The sequence below is a fragment of the Aythya marila genome (assembly GCF_965140915.1).
Source record: "Aythya marila genome assembly, chromosome: 1".
In the NCBI taxonomy this organism is placed as follows: domain Eukaryota; kingdom Metazoa; phylum Chordata; class Aves; order Anseriformes; family Anatidae; genus Aythya; species Aythya marila.
In genome coordinates, this window is record NC_139042.1 from 148,258,918 (window position 1) to 148,283,335 (window position 24,418).

The 24,418-nt window shown below is 36.6% G+C and overlaps 1 protein-coding gene across 1 annotated transcript in view; it reads left to right on the forward strand.

The window, feature by feature from the left end:
- Nucleotides 1–24,418, forward strand: part of MYBPC1 (myosin binding protein C1) — a gene marked incomplete at both ends in the record, with an annotated part of 80,206 nt that overhangs the window by 33,997 nt on the left and 21,791 nt on the right. Inside the window, 16 exons of the mRNA XM_082751883.1 lie at nucleotides 1,041–1,145; nucleotides 2,590–2,738; nucleotides 2,940–3,057; nucleotides 4,314–4,365; nucleotides 6,017–6,073; nucleotides 9,738–9,904; nucleotides 12,828–12,960; nucleotides 14,662–14,786; nucleotides 15,800–15,905; nucleotides 16,184–16,350; nucleotides 18,008–18,170; nucleotides 19,251–19,357; nucleotides 20,632–20,765; nucleotides 21,857–22,013; nucleotides 22,802–22,906; nucleotides 23,513–23,701. Coding sequence (XP_082608009.1) covers nucleotides 1,041–1,145; nucleotides 2,590–2,738; nucleotides 2,940–3,057; nucleotides 4,314–4,365; nucleotides 6,017–6,073; nucleotides 9,738–9,904; nucleotides 12,828–12,960; nucleotides 14,662–14,786; nucleotides 15,800–15,905; nucleotides 16,184–16,350; nucleotides 18,008–18,170; nucleotides 19,251–19,357; nucleotides 20,632–20,765; nucleotides 21,857–22,013; nucleotides 22,802–22,906; nucleotides 23,513–23,701 — 2,034 coding nt within the window. The remainder of the gene's footprint in view (nucleotides 1–1,040; nucleotides 1,146–2,589; nucleotides 2,739–2,939; nucleotides 3,058–4,313; nucleotides 4,366–6,016; nucleotides 6,074–9,737; nucleotides 9,905–12,827; nucleotides 12,961–14,661; nucleotides 14,787–15,799; nucleotides 15,906–16,183; nucleotides 16,351–18,007; nucleotides 18,171–19,250; nucleotides 19,358–20,631; nucleotides 20,766–21,856; nucleotides 22,014–22,801; nucleotides 22,907–23,512; nucleotides 23,702–24,418) is intronic.

Sequence of the window (24,418 nt, forward strand, 5' to 3'; positions counted from 1 at the left end):
GGTATAGCTGAACATTTCCACATTTGCCCTGCTCTACAGTACTGCCAGGGTAGCACTGGCTTTACTCAGTTTTACCTATGAACTGACCAGAACTCCTCAAAAGAAAAGAGATGTGACAAGTTCTTTCTTGGAATGACACATACTTTGCCTTTTAGTAGAAAGGTACCCTCCCTTGGTAGAGACGGTCACTATCTTGCTCTCCCTGCCTTTTCTGCTAGGAATTAGCTTTAAGCATGCTTTTGCATGCAAGAAATAACCGCACAACACAAAACCCTGGATATTCAGATAAGTAGAAACACCAGGAACACACAGCTATGCTGGCACAGTTTTCTGCCTTGGGAACGTTGCTCACTTGCTTCTTCTCTCACTACCATTGCTCCTTTTCAGTTCCAAAATCTGTTTCTAGAAGAGAAGATGCTGTGCCTGAACATGTGATGGAATCATATGCATCTGACGAACTATTTCTCTGCAATGATTAATTCCCAAACTCTGTTTCTATCATGGTAGAAGAGAACAAAGCTCAAAATTAAGCTTCATCAGTGGCCTATTTTGGAAGAAAAAAGGACAAACTAGCTTGTACAATCAATTGAGTTTTAGTTTGGGAGACACTCACAGAAACAATGCATCATCTGTGTTTTGTGTGTGGTTATAGCTGTTTGTGTTTTCAGAACCTCCATGTCTGGTTTCCCTTCTGAAAAACAAAGAGCTGACCTTTGTGTATTGCCTCTGTAAAGCACTCATGGTTGAATGCTGGTGCCATTCAAGTTGCCTAGTACCCGCCTTGGCTGATCAGGTTGCCCTCTCTTCTTCCCTAAGAGTTTCATTTTCTGTCACCACAGAGGTAGCATTCTTTCAGGAACTGTACACAATGTGACAGCCAATCCATGGATGTCAGTGTGAACAAAAACTTACATATTTTTCAGGACATCTGAAGAAAGAGGTAATAGGGTTAGACAGTTTAGTGAGTTCAGGTAAGTGTATTATGGAGGGAGTAAAACATGCTTAGATAATTGATATTTCCCTCTCTCTCTGCATCTCAGTATGGTCAATTGGAGATGGAGCTCCAGAGGAGACAGAAAAACGCGATGACTCCCAAAGATCCACCTTATTCGTCGAAAAACCTCAGAGTGGTTCAGTGAGTGTTGGTAAGTGCTTGGAAACAAAATTAAAAGCCACTTCCAGAGAGACAGAGACTGAAAAAAGGTATGTGCATTTCAGACAGCACTCAAGTTTCTGCCCCCAGCTACAAATACTTCCACTGATTTTAGTTGGATGTGAAGTCCACTCTTTGAAGGCAAAACAGAATTTAAAAAGTAAAATAAAATAAATAAATAAATAAATAAAAATTCAAAACTAACAAATAATTTACTGGGCACAATGGCTAGGAGTTACAGTTTCTGGAGAAGAAAGCTGATTACTATGATGCTGTTGGTTTTAATGGTATTGATATGTCAGGAAGATCTCATCTACGCAGTAGCCTGGAGGTTCCCAGGTCAACTTTTATGCACTGCAGCTGCATGTAAATCAGCAAGTAGATTGAGCTGATTAATAGGAGCAAATTTGTAAGGAGGCTGGTTGAGTGGAACTGTCACCCCTAATATAACCATTCTGGGGGATTTCCTCTGGATTATCTTTTGTCTACTGGTCTAAATACCTTCTAGCAGTTGGAGCACAGGAGGTAAACTCTCAGAGTGCGTCTTTGGTTTTAATTTCATCCCAGAGGAATTCACTGCAAGCAGTCCGCGACCCTATTGTGAAGTAAGCCAGACCACAGTAAATGGGGAGAGCAAGGAGGTTCAAACAGCACTCCTGAGCCATACTAACATGTCAATGTAAGCAGTGTAGCAGCACAGCAGCAGTGGTGCCAAGTTCAGTATAGGTTACTTAAAATGTCTCTTATGTATAGAGATACACTAGTAGGTGGGCAGATGGGTTTTTCTTACACACTCCTACTATTTTTCTCAGTTTCTGAGGGAAAAAAAAAAAAAAAAAGAGAGGGAGAGAGAGAGAATTTTGAGCAGATTTATTTGGAAAATAAATATAAAGAATTAGCTGTATTATTCTCTGGAACTCCTGAATGTTAGGATGGAAACTCCCAAATTACTGTTTACAGAAGAATCTTTTCCTTCCCTTTGCACCTTCCAGAATTAATGATAGAAATAGATGAAGAGCTCCAGACTTTCTTTTCCAGACTGGAGTTTATTTATGTTACAACTACCTAGCAGCCTAGGAATGTGCGTGCTTATTTTAAGCAAGGAAATGCTAGTATTGGGAACAATTCACCCATGACAACATGGAGTTTTGCCTCAGCTAATTTTTCCTGCTTCTTAGTTTGGCCCAAGCTCCACATTGTCAAGGGCAGAAGGTTTCCAGACCCCAAATAATTAATCTTTGTAACACTCTGCAGTGTATATTCTCATAGCCTCTGTCACCCCCTCTGATTCTTACTGTCATGGTAGTGCTAACACATGGAGACTGGAAGGAGCCATTGTAAAAGAAACTTGTACAACTATGACTGAGCTATCGTGGTCCTCAATTCTTGTTTTATTTATTTTTTTTCTTTTTCTTTTATTCTTTTCTTTTTAAAAGGTGGGAATATTACATTTATAGCCAAAGTAGAAGCCAAAGATCTTCTCCGAAAGCCAAATGTTAAGTGGTTTAAAGGAAAATGGATGGACCTGGCCAGCAAAGCAGGGAAGCACCTACAGCTGAAGGAGTCATTTGAGCGTCATACTAAGGTATGCCTGCTTTTCCTTTTCACAGGGGCAAAGCTCCAGAGAGCTTAAAGATCAGTTTTAGACAATAGGCAGAATTTCAAGAGAAGTGGATTCTAACCCAGGCCTCACCATACTGTTTTAGGTCTGGAAGACAAAACTTTTAACTTCTGCTTTATGCAAACGTATCCCCCATAGTAATAAGCAATTATGTTTGATTTTTAGATTCACACATTTGAGATGCATATCATTCAAGCTAAGGAAAACTATGCAGGGAACTATCGCTGTGAAGTATCTTACAAGGACAAGTTTGACAGTTGCTCTTTTGACCTTGAAGTCACTGGTAAGATTCCACTTGCATCTGTAAAGCTTTATAAATACGTATATAAATGTATATATTTACCTGAAATACCACATCATTTTGTTCAGAACTTTATCATAGATGGCAGAGAATTAAGCATCTGTGATTTCTTATATAAACATTGTGATAAATACTCTGCGGGACGTTTAGGTCTGATCCAAAAATCAGAAAAACTGGCAGATTAAACTCCCATTGAATTCAAATCAGCACACAAGACAGAGAACCAGGCCTAGGGCTATCAGAGAGTGAGGTTTTGTCTGGCAGTCTCTGAGGAGTGGGAGGTGTAGAGGGCACCGCTCCCCAGTGCTCGCACCCTGCTCAGGCATGGTGTGATCATACCTCAGAACGCCAGATTTCTTCTACACCACATGAAAACAATGAATAGCCCAACAAGGAGAGCACTGGAGATTTATACCTTTGCCTGTTTCTGCATTCTAATAGGTCTGATTGGCAAACATTAACCTGCAGTCTTATCTTTTCCTTTGAGAGCACTTCTGCCAGCACAACACTGCATGCATACCTGCACGATCAGCCTGAGAAAGGCAGATTGTCTTCCGAAATTCCAGGGACAGCAGCCAGCAGACCAAATAGTTGTTCACCAGAGTAAAACACGCCTATGAAACGGCCCAGACTGGGTTGTTTTTTCACCAGTCAGGGCAAGTATGCCACAGTGAAGGGGATGTTTAATGGCTGACTGACAGCCCAAGGGGCACAGGAAGGGCCTGTGTGCTCAGAGGTCTGCTAGCCAGGAGCCTGTGTGGCTGCATCCAAGCACTTGCTGTGGATCAGAACCCCTTAATCCGATTAAGACTGGCACAGAGGAGTAATTCACACAAAGCCAAGAGTCAGCATGGGCCTGTAGCCATAGAGAAGACTGCCTTTTTCCTCTGAGGCTTGGCATATTGAGAAAGGAAGAGATGCAAGTGGGAGAGAAAGGGTAGGGAATGGGAAGAAAAAGGCCAGAGCCTGTGTACAGGCTGGAAGGGGTTGTGAGAGAAGCACTGCTGAGACGGATCTCCTATGCAGATCTGCAAGAAATAGGTCAGGGAAATTCATTAAGTAAACTTGGCTTATCACTGAACAGCTTCACATCTATCAGAACTTAATGTCAAAGGTACACAAACTGTGATCATTTAGCTGGAAACAGAAAAAAAATCACATGCCTAATCACTTTGATTACATAAACTACATTAATTTCAAATTACGTTTTTAATTCCCGTATTACTGTTACTTCACAGAATCTTCTCAAGCTGCTCCATCCATTGACATCAGATCTGCTTTCAAAAGAAGGTAACTTCAACTGGTGATCCCATGAAACTCCTCAATAATGGATGCTGGTAGCGTGTAGAGAACTTGCATCAATCTTGGCAGGCAGTTGTATCAAGTAACTTCACATTGGTTTTGGAAATAAAGATTTAAAAAATGGAGCTTAAGGTATTTGTTAGTGGGTAAAAATGATATAGCTACAACACAGACAGTACTCTTCTGTAAAACTACAATGTAATTGCTTCAAGGGAAGGTGCAATATTTAAGGCAATTCAATATCTGATTCTTCAGAGGTTTTTAAAAACATATTTTCATTCAGTAAAATATTTCACCACATTCCTGAAAATTGTCAGCTATGACATGAAAGACCCTGGTCCCAATCCTATACTGATCAAAAGCAGAGACAAAATGCACACTGATTTCAAGAAGACAGGAACGGGCCTTATCTTATCCTACAGTAAGAAAGTGTCATAAGGCCATCTTTAGAGAAAAACTAGGAATAATATATACAAATATAAGTATATAATATACATGAAATATACAGAAAATATATTAAAAAATTAATATACGCACAGGCTGTAAGTTTATGCATCTGAAGTTTTTTCCCTTCTTAGTTTAGTTACCTTTGTTATAAAACAACAAATAAATCATCTTTATATTTTATTGTGAAAATTGTCATACAAAGACAGAAGTATTCAGACTGAAAATGTTTTATAGGTAGAAAATGAATGCAGTTTATTAATTTACACATATAAGCAAAGTTGTGACTAAGAAGTAACTGATTTTATTTAAAGAGATTTGATTTAAAGAGTAAAGACAAAAGATGTTACATTAAAGGTACACACCTCTCTTCAGCACATCTTTTTTAAAGTGAAATATTTTTTTAAAGTGCAATAATTTTTAACTGAAATAATTACTGCCCAATCAGATGAGGATATATCTGAATATTGTCTGTTTTTCTAAGTAATACCTAGCTTGCAAAATCATGGATAAAATACTGGCATTATTTGACTTACCATTCACAGGATTTTGCCCTTCCTGTTTGCAAACATTAAGGGCATTATTTTGTTTATGTTCATTTGTATACTAAGGTTTTACTCCTTAAGGTTACATTATAGAAAAATATGCACCTTCATAATAATATGATTTCATCTGTAAAAATATACAATGTACTGTTTTTAACTTTCTCCCTTCATTTAGAAAGTTAAGCCTTAAGTATAATGTCAAATGGTATTTGACACAGACATACATTGTTAAAAGCACCACGCAGCAATACAAATCTTTGTTTTACATTCATAGCAAAAGATCAGCACAAGCCCTTTGTTTTTATACAGATACACGATGTAAATGAAAAACAAAGCTCGTTGTGTTGACTAGCTCACGTTCATTTGTGTTACTGAAATCTAACACAAATCTTGGCAAATTTATGTATGCAGTTACAAAAATTTGTCATCAAAGTATAATAACAAGCAATACAAACCTTTGTGTTATTTTTCACAAGTGTTTAAGGTAACATAACTTGTGTGAAAAAGAATACAAGTTTGTGTTGATTTTATACCATTAGCTGTGTGTCTGGACAGTGTTGAGTATGAGAGACGTGCAGAGAGTTTGCAATGTGTGTTGTCTAAGTTTTTGTGTATTAAACAAAGATTTGATCTTTTTCTATTAATAACAGCGGTGATGGACAAGACGATGCAGGAGAACTTGACTTTAGTGGTCTCCTGAAACGTAGGTGAGAACCAAGTGATGCAGTGAGCAGGTGTGGATTGCAAACCATTAGGTTCGCACACAGAAAGAGTCAGGTGTAGCATTAATAACTTTTTAAGACTTTTCTGACCTTTCATTTTTTTTCAATGTTTCTAACTATCATTCTCATAGTATAATATGCAAATATTCAGTTAATTGTACCTTTAAGTGTGTTGTAAAGAAAACTCAGACTTGAGTGTACTGGGAAAAAAGTGAGCCACAATCTAAAGAGACTAATAACATTTAGTCTACTTGCTATTTCTTTTGTGTTTGCATGGAGGCTTGAGGGGGAGAATTTCCTATGCAGGGATGAGCAGTTCAGAAAATTGGGTCTGTTGCAAGAGTAAAGAGCTGCAAGGGTTGAATTTACCTCTTTGGGTACATCTTAATTTGATTTCATAAGCACTGCAATACAAAAAAATCATATTATGCTTTCAAATCACAGAGACTGGTATTCTTTGTAGCTTTCTGTTTCAATATGTGCACACTAATATTCCATGGTGGTTTATTCACCTTAAGTACTGTGATGGGGAAAAACCTGGGCCTGTGTTTCTCTGGTTCACCTTGAAAATCTGGTGATATAATAGCTATGCTGTTAGCTATTTCAGACTTTAAACCCAGGTTAGTCTTTTAACAGATTAAGAAAATTCCAGGAAAGGAAGAATTGACCTTACCCAGCCTTCATCTGCAACAGTTAGTCAGCTCCTCTTTGCTAGTTTTTTTAATTTATAAAAAAAAAAGAAATAAATGTATATGCCATGGAAATCAATGGTAACTGACCACAGAGATCTGGGAAAAGAACCATATTCTTTATTTTATCTACCACTTACTCTGAAAGAAAAAAAAAAAAAGAAAAAAAAAAAAAAACACAAAAATATACAGTATTAATTACATATAAAAGTTCACAATAGGATCATGGACTATGGGGAAAAGAGTATTTTGGCAACTAAAGCAAGACTGAAGTGAAAACAGGAAGGCTGAAGATAAATGTAGGAAGCGAAAGAATTATGTGAGCCAATTCAAATATACGAGGTCTTTGTTTTTTTTTTTTTTTTAATCTTCTCATCCCTTATTAGGATCTTCAGTTTGACTTTTTATCATACTAATATAACTTACCGTAAGAGTTCTCATGACTGCCTGTGGGGTGTTTTTCTAACAATATGAGGTGCATGCAAGAGGTCTCGGTGTTTTTGTGGAAAGAGAAATGTGAAAAAGTCTTGTTATCATTTCACTAAAGAGTAACTCACATGTTTTATAAGATAAATACTGTATAGCCATATAAATGTAGTATAAGTATCATGTGGTTAATGGGCAAAGCAAACTTTTACTTTATAAACATCATTTAATTGTGCTGAAAGCGATGCCTCACCTCCTTGCTTCAAGGACTGAAATGCAACCTCATACTTATGAGCTTAATTACACGGTAAGGCTTCTACTTAATCCCCAGTGTGGTTATTAGTAGCCATTTCAATTATAAAAATAAATGTTTTCATTTCAGTGTTTCAAAAGGTATCATTGCAGGTCCACTCCTCATATGTATGGTCATACTACCAAGAAGAGAGCTAGAACTTTTCACCTGTCATGCATAATAGTCGAAACATGTTTGTTCATTTAAAAACAAACAAACAAAAATGTAAATGCACAGAATCTATATACTGCCTGCTTTCTAATTTCATGCTGATCTTGCAGGAATACAAACCAGTTTTTATCTCGGTAAGCATCTCTGTGACTGGTTATGCTTCATCGATGCAATGAATCAGTAACAGCATGAAATTCCAAAAGGCACAAGATCTCAAAACATTTAGGTCCTTTTTTAAAAAGGTGTATCTTTCAACAAAATGCACATTTTCAGGGAAAAGGTCTGAAAATGATTTTGTGATGAGATCAATCCACTTAGAAAATGTGTATCATTGTTTGCCCTCTACCCACAGCAGAAACTATTGTGGTCTCAGAACAAAGTTGGTTTGCTCTGTGTCAAAATTTGTTCTCCCACTACTTAAAAGGGTAAAAAATAATAATAATAAGGAGCCTGGAACAAATTATTTGAAACTGGTTGAAAATCAGGATACTGTAACTGATCCTCATTCTCAACTACTGCCTGATTTAAATGGGTACATTGTCACAATACCCACAGCACCTAACTCCTCTTAGCACCTACAGGAGTTTTATGGCAAGTGGCCAGCCCTGGGAGAGGAGAATGCCACCCCAGTGAGTGTGTCAGCTTTTACATATGTTTGCAAGCTGATCTTGACTTGCCACCATGCAGCAGGAATCTCAGCAAAATGCCATCGTTCGCAGTACATAGTCACTCTCCAGAAATCCTGAGCACAGACAAAAGTAAAAAGAACAAAATATAAAATTAGATACCAGAGATTTTCTAGATTTTCTAATTATTATTATAAGCTAACAATGTATTTCAAAGACTCCTCAGTAAGAGGGTTTTTATTCCTTTTTTTTTTAAAATAAAACTGGCATATTAGGAAAATTAATAAATCTCATGGATTAAACAGAAAAATGTTTTTCCATAGTTACTCATCCAACCATGCAGGGATCCCCAGTGCTTTTTCTGTATTCCTGTTAAACAAAATTCTCTGACTTGATCACACTCAATTCTAACAGTGTGTCACTGCAAAGCTCAGTCTTTTCTTGTTTCTCAAACATTTATTTTCTCATTCTCTTCTCAAAATAACTGATTTCATTAGACTAGCTTGATCAGGGCAGCATAATCCTGTTCTGAGCCTGATGAACTCACAGGAAAAAAGGTCTACATTTCTGCTTCAGTTCCTGGTTTCTTTTAGCAGTTCAATTTGAGCTAATCTCTCATTCTCAAAAATTGCCATTTTGTTTAGGATGCTTCCATTTTCTCTCATCTAATGGTTGCCAGTGTTACTTTTCTCTGTTGTTTTTCTTAGCTTGGAGTTGAAGATAGTAAATATGGTATTGAATCGTAAAGCACAGGCCTCTAAAAACATTTCCCATTCTTAAGACTGAGATAAACAAGGAAGTAATCAGATCCATCTTGCAACTCCAATCTGGTGTGGGAATCTCTAGTTCCTATCAATATGCCAAATTTCAAGTGATTCTGTGAAGCACTGGTGTAACTATAAACAGACCCAGACTCCCTTAGATTTCAATATGTCATTTCATAGGTCACCACCTGCAACACTTACAGGGACTGAATTTGAAAGCATTTTTGTATAATTATGAAATGTATGGATTAGACTTAAATCTCAGTGGTGCCATCATAAATTTTCCAATTCCAGTGATTTAAACAGCACATATGCTATTATAGTACTACATTTTCAAACTGTTTCTTTTTATAATGAAGAAATATAACATTTCTAATAGCCGATTACATCAAAAAGGACAAACTAAAACTTACACCCAAATTCTGCCATGGAGAATGTAACCTAAGGTGTGAGTGTCATTCTGAACTAATCCACTCGTACTGAGTGGACCTAGGGCTTGCATTCACTTACAGATATATGGAAGACTTGATGTCAAAATGAAATTAAAAAAAAAAAATGATGGTGACCTTCAAATTTTCATCAAAACATTTCTAACCTCACCATGGATTCAGTTCCACCCTTTTCCTGATAAGATAAGACCTTGCTAACTCTTCTCCTGCAATTTTATTTTGCTGCTGTTAGGGAGGTTAAACAGCAAGAAGAAGAACCTGAGGTAGATGTATGGGAGCTCCTGAAGAACGCTAATCCCAGTGAATATGAGAAGATTGCTTTTCAGTATGGTATCACTGACCTGAGAGGCATGTTAAAGCGTCTGAAGCGCATGCGCAGGGAAGTGAAGAAGAGTGCAGGTATGGATGAGGCAGAATATTTTCATGTTCCATAGTCAGACATGACTATCTATCCTATAATCCAAACTTATTGCATTTCCATGCAAGAGCACATGCACACTACTACTCCAGCCCTGTTCGACACACTGCAAGGAGTTAGTCAGAGGCGGGCTTGGTCCACTGCTAGTGTAAATACCCTGTCCCATTCAGTGCTTACCAAAACCATCCCTCCCTCTTGGCCAAACAGTAGTCCTAACTGAAACGAAGTCTCCCAGCTATGTGAAGAGGTTTTTATGTGGTAAAACAATATGGAAATTAGACCTTGTGTTATCATTAATATCTTCTGCTCTAAAATGGAGTTGTCATTGTTTGCTCTTTTTAATTTCATTTGGCCCTTAATCTGACATTTTTCTGAAATCCCAGCTGAACTAAAAACCCTTCACCCTCTGCTGGGTAAGCACATTCAGGGCTATCTTTCTCCAGCTACCATACTGAATAATATGTGTGGTACAATATGTACATACATAAATATAGATATGTGCTTATACATATGTGTATATAAAATATAGGTATATGTTTAACAATACGTATAGACACAGATACATACACATACAAATACATCATGCTATCCATAATACTATTTTGTCACGTGTCATTTGCATGTTCTGGTTGAGCATTTCAGAACTAGATGCAATATACATCTGCTGCTACAGTGGTTTCCTGGAAGATTCCTTTTTTGTGTAGATGAAATCCTCCACCCCACATTAATGCAGGAACCTTCCCAAAGGAAAGGAAGCTTGACCAAAATTTCATTAACCCATGATGATTGTCACCCTGTAAATTAGTTACTGGGATCAATAGCATATGGGTGAAGCTAGAAGATTGTTCAAGCAACCATAACTTCTGGCAGAGACTGGACCAAGACTTGGCTTGTTCCAAAATGTGCTGAGTATAAAGATGATGCAAAACTGTCTTTGGTTGATATTTCTAGTTCTGCACTGAATTTTATGGCCATATTAGATATTCTGAATCAATATATTTGATACATAGATATGCCTAGTTCAACTTGTCTTAAATTCTTAGAAGTAAAACAAACTGTTCTACTTATTTCAGTCTTCTTTGGAAATATTCAATGGTTTATAGCCAGCTGGATATTCAAAGATCCATAAATTTCCTTGCTTTTAGAGTAATTTATTTTATAACATTCTAGTTTACAGACTCATAACTAATGATACGGGATATCCAGTATAAAAGAAAGAATAACAAATTTTAGGTTATGAAAATAAAACATCTTTTTAGGCATATACTTAGTAGAGATATCCCATCCAAAAAGTATTATTGAGGCAAAGTCTGATTGAAAGAGTTCATCTAGATAAGAACAACAAAACTTTCTCTCAACAAGTACAAAAGAAAATTTAAAGTATTTTGCAGTAATCCAACTGCCTGATACACCCTTTCTCCTTCTCCTTTACCTCACATCATCACACTTGTGATGCTACTACAAATTAACCTTTATGGGCAACCTTTTCATTTGCTGGTATATCTGATTCTAGCCACCGTTAGCAGAAATGGAGTTTATTTATTTATTTATTTATTTATTTTGCTGAGACACTGTGGCAGTTTTTGAATCTAGTGAAGATTTCTAAGGGGTTGAAGAACAGGGAAACTGCTCACCTACCCCAACCCCTATGAGTCTGGAAAGGCCTGGAAGCTAATGCAGAAATTGTGCAGCTGGCAGGAAGAGCTGCTCCCTACCCAGATGCATCACATGGAGGTGCTGGAATGTTGTAATGTGAAAAGAGCATCCCTCAGCACCAGTCTGTCTGGTCCCTCTCCCCAGATCCATGTTGAGTAGGATGAGGCTGCCAGTTATATCAGGATTTTTCTGTACTCAGGGTTTTCCCTACAGAAGCATCTTTAAATGGTATGCAAAATGTCTATATGACAGGGTGATAGTAGGGTGTTTTTCCCCTTATGCTACCTTTATTATAAATTGAAATCACTTACACTTCAGTAAGATCCAAAAAAAAAAAATAATTCCTGTTCAAATGTAGTAGTTCTGTTTCCGCTGTTTCAATATCCTCAGTCCCCTGCAATGAGACATGCATAATATAAGCTTTATCAGAAGTTGATTATTTAGCAGCTGGTGATGCATTTAAGGCATCACTCATTTTCGAGCCATAGGTCACCTGCTCCCCTGGGTCTAACATTTGTAGCTGGCAATAACTAAATGTTGATGCTAAAGTGTTTTTAAATGTTTGAATTCTGGCCTTACCTTGCCCAGAACAACTTGGCCTACATTTGCACATCTCAAAGAATTGCTTTGAAAAGCTCCACTAGGATTCACAGACAGACAGCTTTTGACTGGTTTCAGATATTTTTGCAAATGTTTGGCAGCTGGAACATTTATCACAAGTGGAATTGCAATTTACACTTTACAACCTTCAAAAAGAATCAGGGAAACTAATTTGGCTTTTAGACAACTCAATATGTTTATTCTGATAGTGGGAACCTCAAAAGAAATTTTAGCTTAAAATTCCCTGTTAACTTGAGTGGCGGTGCTGATAGAGAAGTCCTGTTTAACAGATTCTAAATGATTCCATTGTACCACCTGTATAAAATTTTACTCTGAAATAGTGATTCTCAGCAAGCTGTCAGAGCTATGTCTACCCAATCCTGTTCAGAACAGGGTCATACTGCAAAGTCATGAAGAGATACTAACTTCGTCAGGGTAATAAGAGTTGCATAGCTCTACACTTTTGCTGATACTGTTTCTAGAAAATAAACTGATTTGTTTGGACCAGCCCAAGAATTGAGAGTGATGCATAACATGGTCTGTATATATTCTGATAGCTCTAATGAGTCTTATGCAATACAATTCAGCATTCATATTCCTATTTGTTTTCTGATCTTCTTTTATAATAATACTTCTCTTCTGCAACAGCATTTGCCAAAGGTCTTGATCCAGCATACCAGGTAGATAAAGGAGGCAAAGTAAGGTTCATGGTGGAGCTAGCAGATCCAACCGTAGAGCTCAAGTGGTATAAAAATGGCCAAGAAATACGACCAAGTGCAAAGTAAGTGGTTTTATTGTATATAAGCAATAAAATAGGTACGTATGTACTTCCTTGACAAATGTGTTGTATAGATCTCTCTTTGCCCAGGTTTGCACAGAGTTTATTTCTGGCATTTCATTATACTTGATTAAGTATGTAAATGATACCATACTGCTCACGGCCCAAAAATGTTCACTGTATGCTAAATGTTAACATAGATTCTTCTGTTTTATCTTGAAAGAAGAGAATTAAAGATCCTCAACATAGAGCCATTTTCTGCTTGGTAGTTTTTAAAAAGTCAGGAAGCTTTGTGAGTAAATAAGTTTCTTGTCCTCAATTCTATGTCAGAAGAAGGTCAAAATCATTCTATAGTAAATCATTACTAAGAGAAGCAACATTTAATATTACAGACTTGCCTACCTGGCTTATAAGCCACCTGTAAAATTATCTCTAGGCAACACTATCTGTTAATTAGATAATTAGTGTTAGGGAGGAAAGGGGAATGAGGTGTGTGTTGCCCTCCACTGCCCATTTATCGCTCACAGTGAAGTCAACAATCTATATTAGCTCAAATTTACTTCAGCCATGTGCAATTCATCTACTGTACCTAAGTTTCTCCACCATCTCTATCACCTACATATTGGTTTATACTCTGGCTTCGCATACAGGAAGTAAGTGGCTTTTTGGGTACAGACATGAGTAGAGGTAGAACAAAAACTGGAACTAGAGCCCTGTCCGTAACATTCACAAAACTAACTTTTACAAACTGCTGTAGAAAATCCCATTCTGAAGTCAGATGCAGCTAAGAACAGTAATGCACAACAGTGTAATGTTCCTCAAATGTTTCTTAACATCCCAAGTCCCAGCAAATCTTCCCAGCCCGGTAAAAAAATAAAATTAAAAAAAAAAAAAAGTCCCTTACAGAGAATGGCAGGTTTCCCTTATTCTGTTGCTAGATAAGTAATTGAAGGATTTAGATTAATATTCTTCAGACAAAGAAGTGTAATTAAGAGAGTATCTTTTCTTTAGCCCCTTTCTTTGCTATGTATAGCTTGGAACTGCTTTGCAGTCAACTATATATGTACCTCTCCAGTAGAAGGAGCTGGATTGAATGCTCCAGTGTATTTCTTCCAGGCTGCTGAAGCAGCTGTCAGATGCTAATGAGCTTTGGTCACTACAAACCTGGAGCAGATCTAAACTGGTGACATGAAGGTGAAAGGCTACATATCCCATTACCAAAACCTCATATCTCATTACTGATCTCTTGTGCCATCTGTCCTACCAATAATATTAACTTCTTAACCTTAGCTATTATTATGCTTCATAAAAATGTTAAGAGTGTTGGAATGAAGATGGTCTCCTGTTACTGGTTATTTTCATCTTTACTCATCTAGAGTTTCAGACTCCATTTTATTCTGTCATCTCTCTGAGCCTGTTAATTTTTTATTTTGATTTTTTTTTTTTCCTGAACATCCAAACCTGGGATGTTGGAGCAAGCCAGAAATTGATTATCACTCTACCTCATAGCTCTTTTTGCCACAAGGTCTTTGATTGTTCTTATTCTTCCTTTTGAAACTTGGAAATTGCTTTCCAGGACTGCTTTTCCTGTTCTATGTAAAAAACAGGGATTTTCCCTCTCATAATCCTTAAAGAATTTCTACATAAAACAAAAAGGTCCAGCAGTTTTGCTAATGTATTTTTGTTGTATTCCTGTTTAAATAGATACATTTTTGAGCACAAAGGTAACCAGCGAATTCTATTTATCAATAACTGTACGATGACAGATGATGCTCGCTATTACGTAACAGCTGGTGATGAGAAATGCTCCACAGAACTGTTTGTGAGAGGTAACTACACCACCTGGCTCCTATTTCACCCGGTGTAAATTTGCGTGGCTTCTTTGACTGCAACAGAAATTAACAGGGAGGATCTGGCTCAGTGCATGCTTGTTTTTGTGTTAGCTGCCTTTACGATCACTCCCTATTTTAGTGATTCCTCACTGTTTTTTCTTCATCCTGTGTTTGGTATTTTAGTGAAAAATCTCAAATCAAGCATTCTATCAGTTATTTTTATCTCCATCTGCCCAGATTTAATGGAAGACTATCAAAAGCCACGAATAAGTGGCCATTTTCTTTCATTTTTTGCTCCTGTAACATTGATAGTCTAACTGATAATATTCATGGCATCCCTCACACACACAAAACAAATTGAGTTAAAAGGGTCCTTTTGGTTAGATATCCATTAGAAAACTATTAGGGAATTCCTGTATTTGGGAAAATAAAGTTTACATTGAAAGAAAAAAATCATCAAATATTTCAGAAAGCTATTTAAAATAATGGGTCCATTGCCCCTCTAAAAGTAGGATAACCATTGTGGTATGTTTCTATTTCTAACCATGTGCACATTTCTATTGTCTTATCAAACCTGAGTTTTGACAAGAAGAAGGGACTAAAACAGTAAGGGCACGCTGTTATGCCATCAGGTCATCCAACTGTGCATAACAGGTTGCAGGATCTAATATTACTACTTTCTGAGAGGGATCTGTGTTAGGCGAGTGATGAATCTCAACTTCTCGTATCAACCTGCCTGCACAAACTATCAAAAAAGGGGATGCAAAGCAGCTATTAATCTGAACAGTTTTTTTGTTTGTTTTGTTTTGTTTTAATTTAATTTAGCACATTTCCTACTAGCATCTTAATGAGCAATCTCCTTTTTGATTTCAGGCAGAAAATAATGCTACAATACTGGCTTTGTAATTTTAACTTTGGCTTTGTATTATCTCCTATACCATGATTTTGAAAACCTCCTGAAATTAGTTTTCTCTCTCAGATTGTAAATCTGTAATTTTTTCTTGTCAAAGATCCTCCAATTTTGGTGACCAAAGGCCTGGAGGATACCAATACCTACGTTGGTGAACGAGTAGAACTGAGCTGTGAAGTGTCTGAGGATGATGCAAATGTTAAATGGTGAGTCACAATTTGAACAGCTACTGTTTTCCTTGAGAGAGAGGTGAGGGACAGAATATTTTAGTTGTAGGCAAAAATGTGGACAATGTATTCTGTATCAGTAAGCCTGAAATTTATTAAGAATATCTCAGAAGAACACTGTTCAGAAATGTAGTAACAGCAGAAATATCCTTATACGTTCATGGATGAGTTTATCTTCTCTGGAAGTTTCAGTCTACGAGAGTCTTATTCACAGAGGATTTTTATTGGGAAAATAATTACTCTTTCTTTTCTATTAGGTTTAAGAATGGTGTAGAACTTACCAATGAAGCTAAATCTCGATATCGAATCAAGGTTGAGGGTAAAAAACACACTCTAATCATAGAGGAAGCTGCAAAAAATGACAGTGCAACTTATTCAGTAATGACAACAGGAGGCCAATCAGAAGCTAAGCTTTCTGTTGATTGTAAGTATAATATATCTTACTCTTGAATTTGCTTGTCATAGTTTGCTATCTTACAGAAATAATTTACTTGCCTTTCTCCGGGGGTTTAAGGAGAGAATTATCTTCCATACCAATTTCTTAGCTGCAAATATCCAGTTTGCAGTAAGAGACAATGAATTAGTCACACTTGAAAAATTTCAGTCACTCCATTAAGATGGAGAACGAAGCTATTCATGCAAAGATATAATGGGTCAACAAAGTGAAACTCTCAAGGAAAGTACTTGCTTTTCTTGAATCCTTTTTAAGTTTTCACAGGAAAACCAAACCAAGTCTTCTGAGCCAAAACCAGAAAAAAAGAAAGTATGTTGGAAAAAATAAACAATTCTACAACTAGGGGTACTGTTAACATGCATCAGGACCACATTAAGTAAACTCACAGGCACAAAAATATGGCTATGTAGCTCCCTTGGTACTGTTTGTATATCTCTTTGAAACACTTTAAAATTTTATGAATCCTTATAATCTTCTGCCACTTTGGTTTTAGGTAGACTAGAATTTGTTATAAAATATCAATGTCAGTTTTGCAAGTAGCTGTATGTAAACTACTAGATTTGGCCTTGCTGGGATAGATGAACCAGACCGTGTTTGAGTTCATGGTTGTGGTAAGTTTGTCCTATGTTGTAAGCTTGTCATATATGCATGCACTCTGTTTTGAAATACACATATTTCTTTTGACTCTTTTATACAAAATGGCATCCTAAGCACAACCAACTAATGCTGTTCAATCACCAAGTTGAAAATTATCCACTATGGCTATTTGACTCCATCACTGTACCTGTCATAGTGACAGATTCAGGCATCTTCTGCTGAGTATTTTTCAACTGTCTTCCTATAAAATGTAGCCTTTCCCATCACTGTTTCTTGTGTCAAATTATAGTCAGGGATATTTACTGCATACGCATGGTACTGTGTATTCACTCTGCACTCTGGTCTACAGCATCTATTATTCCAGAAAGAGGAAGTTCTTGGTCTCAAGTTTTACAAAAGCTAGTAATATCTATGGGTATTCATGGGATGAATTAAGGTAGTTTAGCAAACACAAGAACCAGAAGCGTATGAAGTAAGTTTACTGTCTGGGTGGCCATTGATAACAGCCTGACAAAATAGGCTCAAAACTAGTTCCTACTTGTAATGAACTACTTTAGTAAATCCCCAAATTATCTTGTGTTCACCTGGGGGAGCTATGAGAGCAGTTAAGTCCCAGGAAAGGTAGGCTGCAATCGCTTCAGGTGTATAGGTATGGGGACACAGGTCTTTCACATCTTGAAAGTTTCTTACTGCCCTTTAGCAGATAGAAACACCCTCCTCCACCTAAACAACAGAGGAGAAAGAATTCAAATACACTTCTACTGGATATATCCATAGGATCACCTTAGTCAGGGCATGGGTATTTTGGATCATCCTTTCTAAGGCATCAGACAATGGGGAAAATAAACATTAAAAGAGATATACTTAAGTGGCTTATATGTAAATATTGCTCACATATGGAGTTCAGGGTTCTAGTATTAGAGGCATTTTTCTGATTTGAATACTTGTGATTGCTAGTAGCAGCTCAGTGACAGGATCATAAGCTATTATTTGATATTAGCAATGATATCTCTATTTCTCTTTTTCATAGTGAGACCATTGAAGATATCACTTGCACTAGAAGACCAGACTGTGAGGCTTGGACAGGAAATCCACCTGAAATGTGAGATATCTGAGAATGTGGCAGGGAAATGGTACAAAAATGGACAACTGGTTGAAGCTAGTGACCGTGTAAAACTTTATCACAAAGGAAGGTAAGCATGTTGAGTATTGACTTGACTTTTGATAGAGTGACATTGTAAAGATGTGCCAATATGTGTATTATTTCACTGAAAACTATCTGTTAATCATGTCTGATCTCTGTCCTTCAAACGGACTTATTGTTATGATCTTAAAAGCCAAGTCTCCTTATCCTCTTTATCCTGTTATATTACAATAAATTTGCATTTATTTGTAATAAATGCCAATGCCCTTTGCATTTATCATTTGTGCTTTTTCAATGAAAGTTTTTCAGTTAAAAAAAAAAAAAAGGAAAAAAAAAAGGTTCTATCTTTAGCTACAACCCTTTAAAAGGTCTTTAGCTGCATCCCATTGTCTTCAGCTTAGCAGGCAGTTCACACAGCTGGGAACTGAGCTTGTGAAGATGTTCCTAAACAGGCTATGAAATGTTTGCATTAATTCTGAGTCCCAGCAAGGGACAAGTGCCATCTGTCCAGTGACTCCTTGGATTGACTTAAGGTGAAGGTGCTCCCCACAAATAATGTAAGCCTATAGGGTGAGGTGAGGGAAAGAGGAGCAGGAAGGGCACAGAGGTGAGTACTACCTTGAACAAAACTTAGAGCAGAATATAGGAGATCAAAAATACTCCTATATTCTGGAGTACTCCTGGAAGATGCAGTTAGGCAATAAGGGCAGCATATGCTTTTCTCACAGGTCTCTTTGTTCTGCCGAACAAACAGTAGTTAGACCATTTTCACAGTGGGACCACCAAAAGGTTTCTTCTTAAGCAATCAAATTACAATCTAATGGCGGAAGCACAGAAACCAAGTATCAAAGAGCTTACACCACTGTATTTTTCTATTTCTGTGTTCAAACAAAAAATTATAGAAATGTTTACATTATTTGATGATCACCTCAATAATATATTCTATAATTCACAAAGTATGTAATCAGCTAAAGTACAGCTAAGCATCCAGCAAAGGATTTTCAGTCAGTATTTTTACACTTTTGTACAGATCTCCTAGACCTTTTTCTATGCAGATTTTTCTTGATAGCCTTCAACAGTATTCAAATATAATTTACATGGATTTCTTTTTCATTTTTTTTTTTTACAGAATCCACAGATTTATTATAGCGAGCGCTGCTGTTGATGATGAGGGTGAATACATGTTTGTACCAGATGCCTATAATATCAATATTCCATGCAAAGTACATGTTGTGGGTAAGTACTTGGCACAATGAGTTATATATAATTTTTCTGACATTTGGAACATAAAAGCAGTGTGAAATATCCCTGATTACAATCAGCTCATTTCCTCTGACCGGATGCCTACCTCAAAAAGCAGAACTGCTATTTTGGCAAAGTGCATGTGAGCTATTCAGAGAGTGCTCTGCCTATGCTCAGGATCCAGTCATATTTTACAAGCCTGGGGCAGCCCCCAGGGAAGGCTTCTTAATGTTGAATTCCTGAACATAAACCGCCATTAAGAGTTTGTGTAAAACACTTGTTATAATCCATTTTCAGACTTAGTGTTGTTGTCTTCGAAGAATTGGTTTGTTAATATTTTAAAATAGGGTTTAGTTTGGTAAAATAGTAGAGTAGGTACATATTTACTTATACCCTCAATATGTTAAATGATATCTAGAGAATTAAATGTTTCTGGCCATTATTTATTCAGTCAGCAGAATAGAAGGCTTGTTAATGAAGCCATTCTTTCAAAAGCAATAAAAATAAAAAATAAAACAAGGCATTGACTTGTTTTGACAATACCTGACAATACCTGACAATACCCTGACAATACCCCGCTGCCTTTTAATTTCAAACAGTGAATTTGAAGTCTAAAGGAGAGCAATATAAATGATGAAAGCTTTAGAAAATGGTCTGTAATTGAAGTTGAAAGATGTGGGCTACTTGTAATAGAAATAAAATTGGCAAGGGTTAAGGAGAAGAAAGAGGGGAGCAAGTACGCTCAGAGATAAAATCTTGTAATACAATAAAGATAAAATCTTATTTTGTAAGAGTATATTCATCAGTTTTTCTCCATACCCATGGAGTACAATAAAAGTAACCATTTCATTTTCAGAAAAAGGATTTAGATTAAGACTGTGACTGTAAAAATAGTCTGGAGTATGCTAATTCCAGATGAAGAAAGTCTACAATAACCAGATGTAGAAAGACATAAGTGGAAATTTTTGAGAGCCACTTAAAGGAAACCTGTCAGAAATTATTTTAATATACATAATTCTGCCTTGGGATGATAGAAAATTTTTCTTTTATGGTCCTACTATTCCAATTTTTCTATGGTTCTATTTATTTTTCATCAATTATTTTCTTTGTTTCTCCACAAATTTATTAAAAAAAAATAAAAATCACTTGACTAAAAATGCCAGGAAAATACAGACTGTAGAGCATGTTTATCTGTGTCTAAGACTTGTGGTCCCTGAACTCTCAGAGTGGCAGCCCTACGAAAAATTTGGACAATCTCTCTTTTTCAGATCCTCCTAAACTCCACCTTGATGGTCTTGGGGAAGATAACACTGTGACAGTAGTGGCAGGAAGCAAGCTACGACTTGAAATCCCTATCACCGGTGAGCCAACTCCAAAAGTCATGTGGAGTAGAGGGGATAAGGTATGTTGTCGTTATACATATTTCTCTAGCTTAATGAGTGTCCTTTTACTTCAAAAACTAATCATTAGTCTACTGAAGACATTATTTTGATAGCAGAGAATAAGAAGGGGATACGTTTTATCTCAAAAACTATTCTCCCTCAAAAGTGAAGAGTAAAAATGATTGTATTTAGAATCTTATGGATTTCTTTGAGGAAAAACTGCAATTATGAAGGAAAAAAAATATGTTTTTTTGTTTGTTTCTATAAATAAATTGTAAAGGAGAGGGACATATGAGATGCAGAAGAAATCTAGTGAAAATCTGCCAGACAGCTAACCACTGCGTACATAGTGCCCAGAATGGCTATTAGGTTTTGACAGGAAGACATAGTAAAATTCAGGTTTGGAAAATAAATGATAAATTCTGATGGAGTGTCAAATCCAGAATAAAATGGTAGGTTGGGCAATTGGTGTCTTGCATCTGATGTCTTCATTGAAAACTTTGCACGGACCCATCCCTGACTGTATATATCAAAAATCCAGACTTTTCACATTTAAACTTTCATTGTGGTATGTGGAGATGGGAACGTTATTTTTGCTGGGTTGTTCGAAACTATCTGGTCAAATATCTGACTAGTATTTTTCAAATATTAATGGTATTATCAACACTGTGGGCTTGTCCAAATGAGAAATTACTCCATTGATTATTTGAAATCAATGAAGACAAACTACTGACCATTGCAATCCATTTCAATGTGACTTTTGGGAAAATCCACTAAACTCTTTTCAAAAATTAACATCTGATAGTGTTGATATAAGCATGTTCTTGCTCACAGGGTAAGTGAGACTAGTGACCTTTCCTTTGAGATGTAATGGTCAAACTGAGTACTAAACAGTTACAGTATTTTGAAGTTAATTATTTATCCCTTGGTTATTTTGTCATTTTTGTGATAATCTGCTGACTGAAAACCAGAGCTTTAATATGATTTTTCATATGGACACTTTTTAATGAAATGTGAAGTGTCCTGTACTGCACTAGGATTTTGATTTTTGAACACTTTGAATCTCAAATCAGAAGCCATTAATTTTCCCTCAAATTACTTTGATTCTTAGTGGCTCACAGACAGTGGAAGAATACGGGCAGAAACATACCCAGACAGCAGCTGTCTGGTCATTGACACAGCTGAGAGAGAAGATTCAGGTCCTTTCAGAATAACATTGAAGAATGAGGCTGGAGAGGACACAGCTCTAATCAACATTAAAGTGGTTGGTAAGTCATGTGAAACAGTGCACAAATGATGTCTTTTATCATGATCCTTTTCAATAAATGATCCATTAAATGATCCTGCTTTTCTGCACCACAACTATAGCCAAATTTTTCTTCCTGTATCTGAAGGATCTCTCCTGTAGATGCCGTTCTCCCTAGCTACCAAACTGTTGAAGATTCTCAGAAATCTTCCATTTTCCTGTTTTTGCTCATTTTCAGATATGGAAATGAGGTTCAAGGATACTAAGGCACAGAGTTAATGAAGGACACATGAGCTCAGCCTGGGATTTAAGTAGGAGATAATTACTACTCCTGCTGCCACCTCACTTTACTGGGGTCAAGCTTCTGCAGTTGTCTCAGGCTGCTTGTAACATTCTTCATTCTCTTGGTAACTGTGGTCCTTGGCACATGCCCTCAAGTGCACCTAAGGTGTCTTGACTGTACTGAAGAACTTGGCGTTTATCCCTTCCTAACCACCTGCCATGAAGGATCTACAAAGACCTCCTTTCTCTTTCTCTCTCCATATTAGAAACTCTTAAATCATGTCTGCCAAATCAGGATCCATACAGAATAATGCAACAACTGCTTACTTAAAAAATAAAATAGTCAAGGGCTTCTACTGATGTTATCACCGTGCTCTTGCCTGTTGGTCAGAGTATTTATTCAGGATAGGCAAATTTAGTTTCAATTTGTTTCTCAGTGTTTTATATATTAGGCCTGAGGGCTCTGCACTGCTTCTACTGAATCCAGGAACTGTGCAAAGAAAAGTTTGTTTTTGTTTTTTACAACAGATGTGCCTGATCCTCCTCAGGCACCAAATGTGACTGAGGTCGGTGAAGACTGGTGTGTTATGACCTGGGAACCTCCAGCAAATGATGGTGGATCACCTATCTTAGGTACATACTTTTCTTTTTGGCTGGTGATGCTCTAATAGAGACAAAAGAAATTCACTGCAATTATTGAACATCATAGTATCAGAGCTCAGCTCAGGCCTTGGAGAGTGGCCCTCTGAGTAGTTCAATGCAAGAATGTTATATTCAGTCTTCAATTTTATCACATATCTGTTTTTTTAATGCTTTGAGATTTGTCATTTTGTATGTTGCCAAATTATCAATCCCCCTACTTAAAAAGACAACCTCTTATAATACCAAAACTTGATAAATTAGTCTGTTTGAATGTTAGCAGGGGTTTCAGAAATAATTTACTCAGTAAATTGAAATATCTTCTAATACAATGAACCAAGAAGAAAGTCAAAGAGCAGCAGAATCAGGCCCTTTGCACTCTAAACTAAAAACAACAGTGTTGTAAGTAGAGTTTGGAAAAACTTGGTATGTGGCCATGAAGGCCAAAAGGGTGCTATCAGATAATCTGCAAAGAGAAAAATTAAACAATAATCCCCAAACCACTCTGAAGCTAGAAGAGGATATTGAGCTGTATCCAGAAAAAGGAGATATTGGCCAGTCAAAAATGGCCGCTATAATACTATTTTGTTTGGTCAATAGGTTATTTCATTGAAAGGAAAAAGAAACAAAGCTCCAGGTGGATGAGGCTAAATTTTGAATTGTGTAAAGAAACAACTTTTGAGCCAAAGAAGATGATTGAAGGTGTTGCTTATGAGGTCCGTGTATTTGCTGTTAATGCAATAGGCATTTCCAAACCAAGTATGCCTTCAAAGTCCTTTGTTCCTTTAGGTAAGTAAACAAGAATAGAAAAATGGCTATGCATTAGACAATAATTCTTGATACATTATTGCAGTCATTTGAGTATACAACTATAGTTCTTTCTATGCTTGTGTTGCACATGATATATCTTTGCTAGATGCTACATAAATTTTATGTCTATCCCTGAAGGATTGTCTTTCATAAACCAAGACCAAATAGGTATAGGCAGAAAATGCTGCATTATGATAAAGCAGTGACATGCTATGGGTGAGCCTAATATACTACAGTCAATGCTTTTTGAGGATAATAATAGTTATAAATTAATAGTTTCATGTCTCCATGTATTGAGTCAATAAAATCAAACTACTGGCAATTTAGAGAATTTATAATGATGGAGTATACTCTTGGTTGTTCTGTTTCTCCTGCTCTAAGTTCAGTCAGACAATGACTTTTGGTCAAAAATATCCAGAAAAAGTGACCGGAAGTCTGAAGATCACTACATATTTTATTCACAAAGAGTCTATAGATTTCCATTTTTAAAGAACAGGTATGTAATCTATCTATGGAAATAAAAACTAAATGAATTTGCAAAATGTCTTATAATGAATCATATTCTAAGATACATTTGAATAGTCTCTAATATTAATTAATCTATGCCTCAATGATCCCTGTTAACTGAAGTATGGTGTTGTGTTTTGTTTTGTTTTGTTTTTCCAGAAAGGAATCAAATATTTTTTATATCCTTTT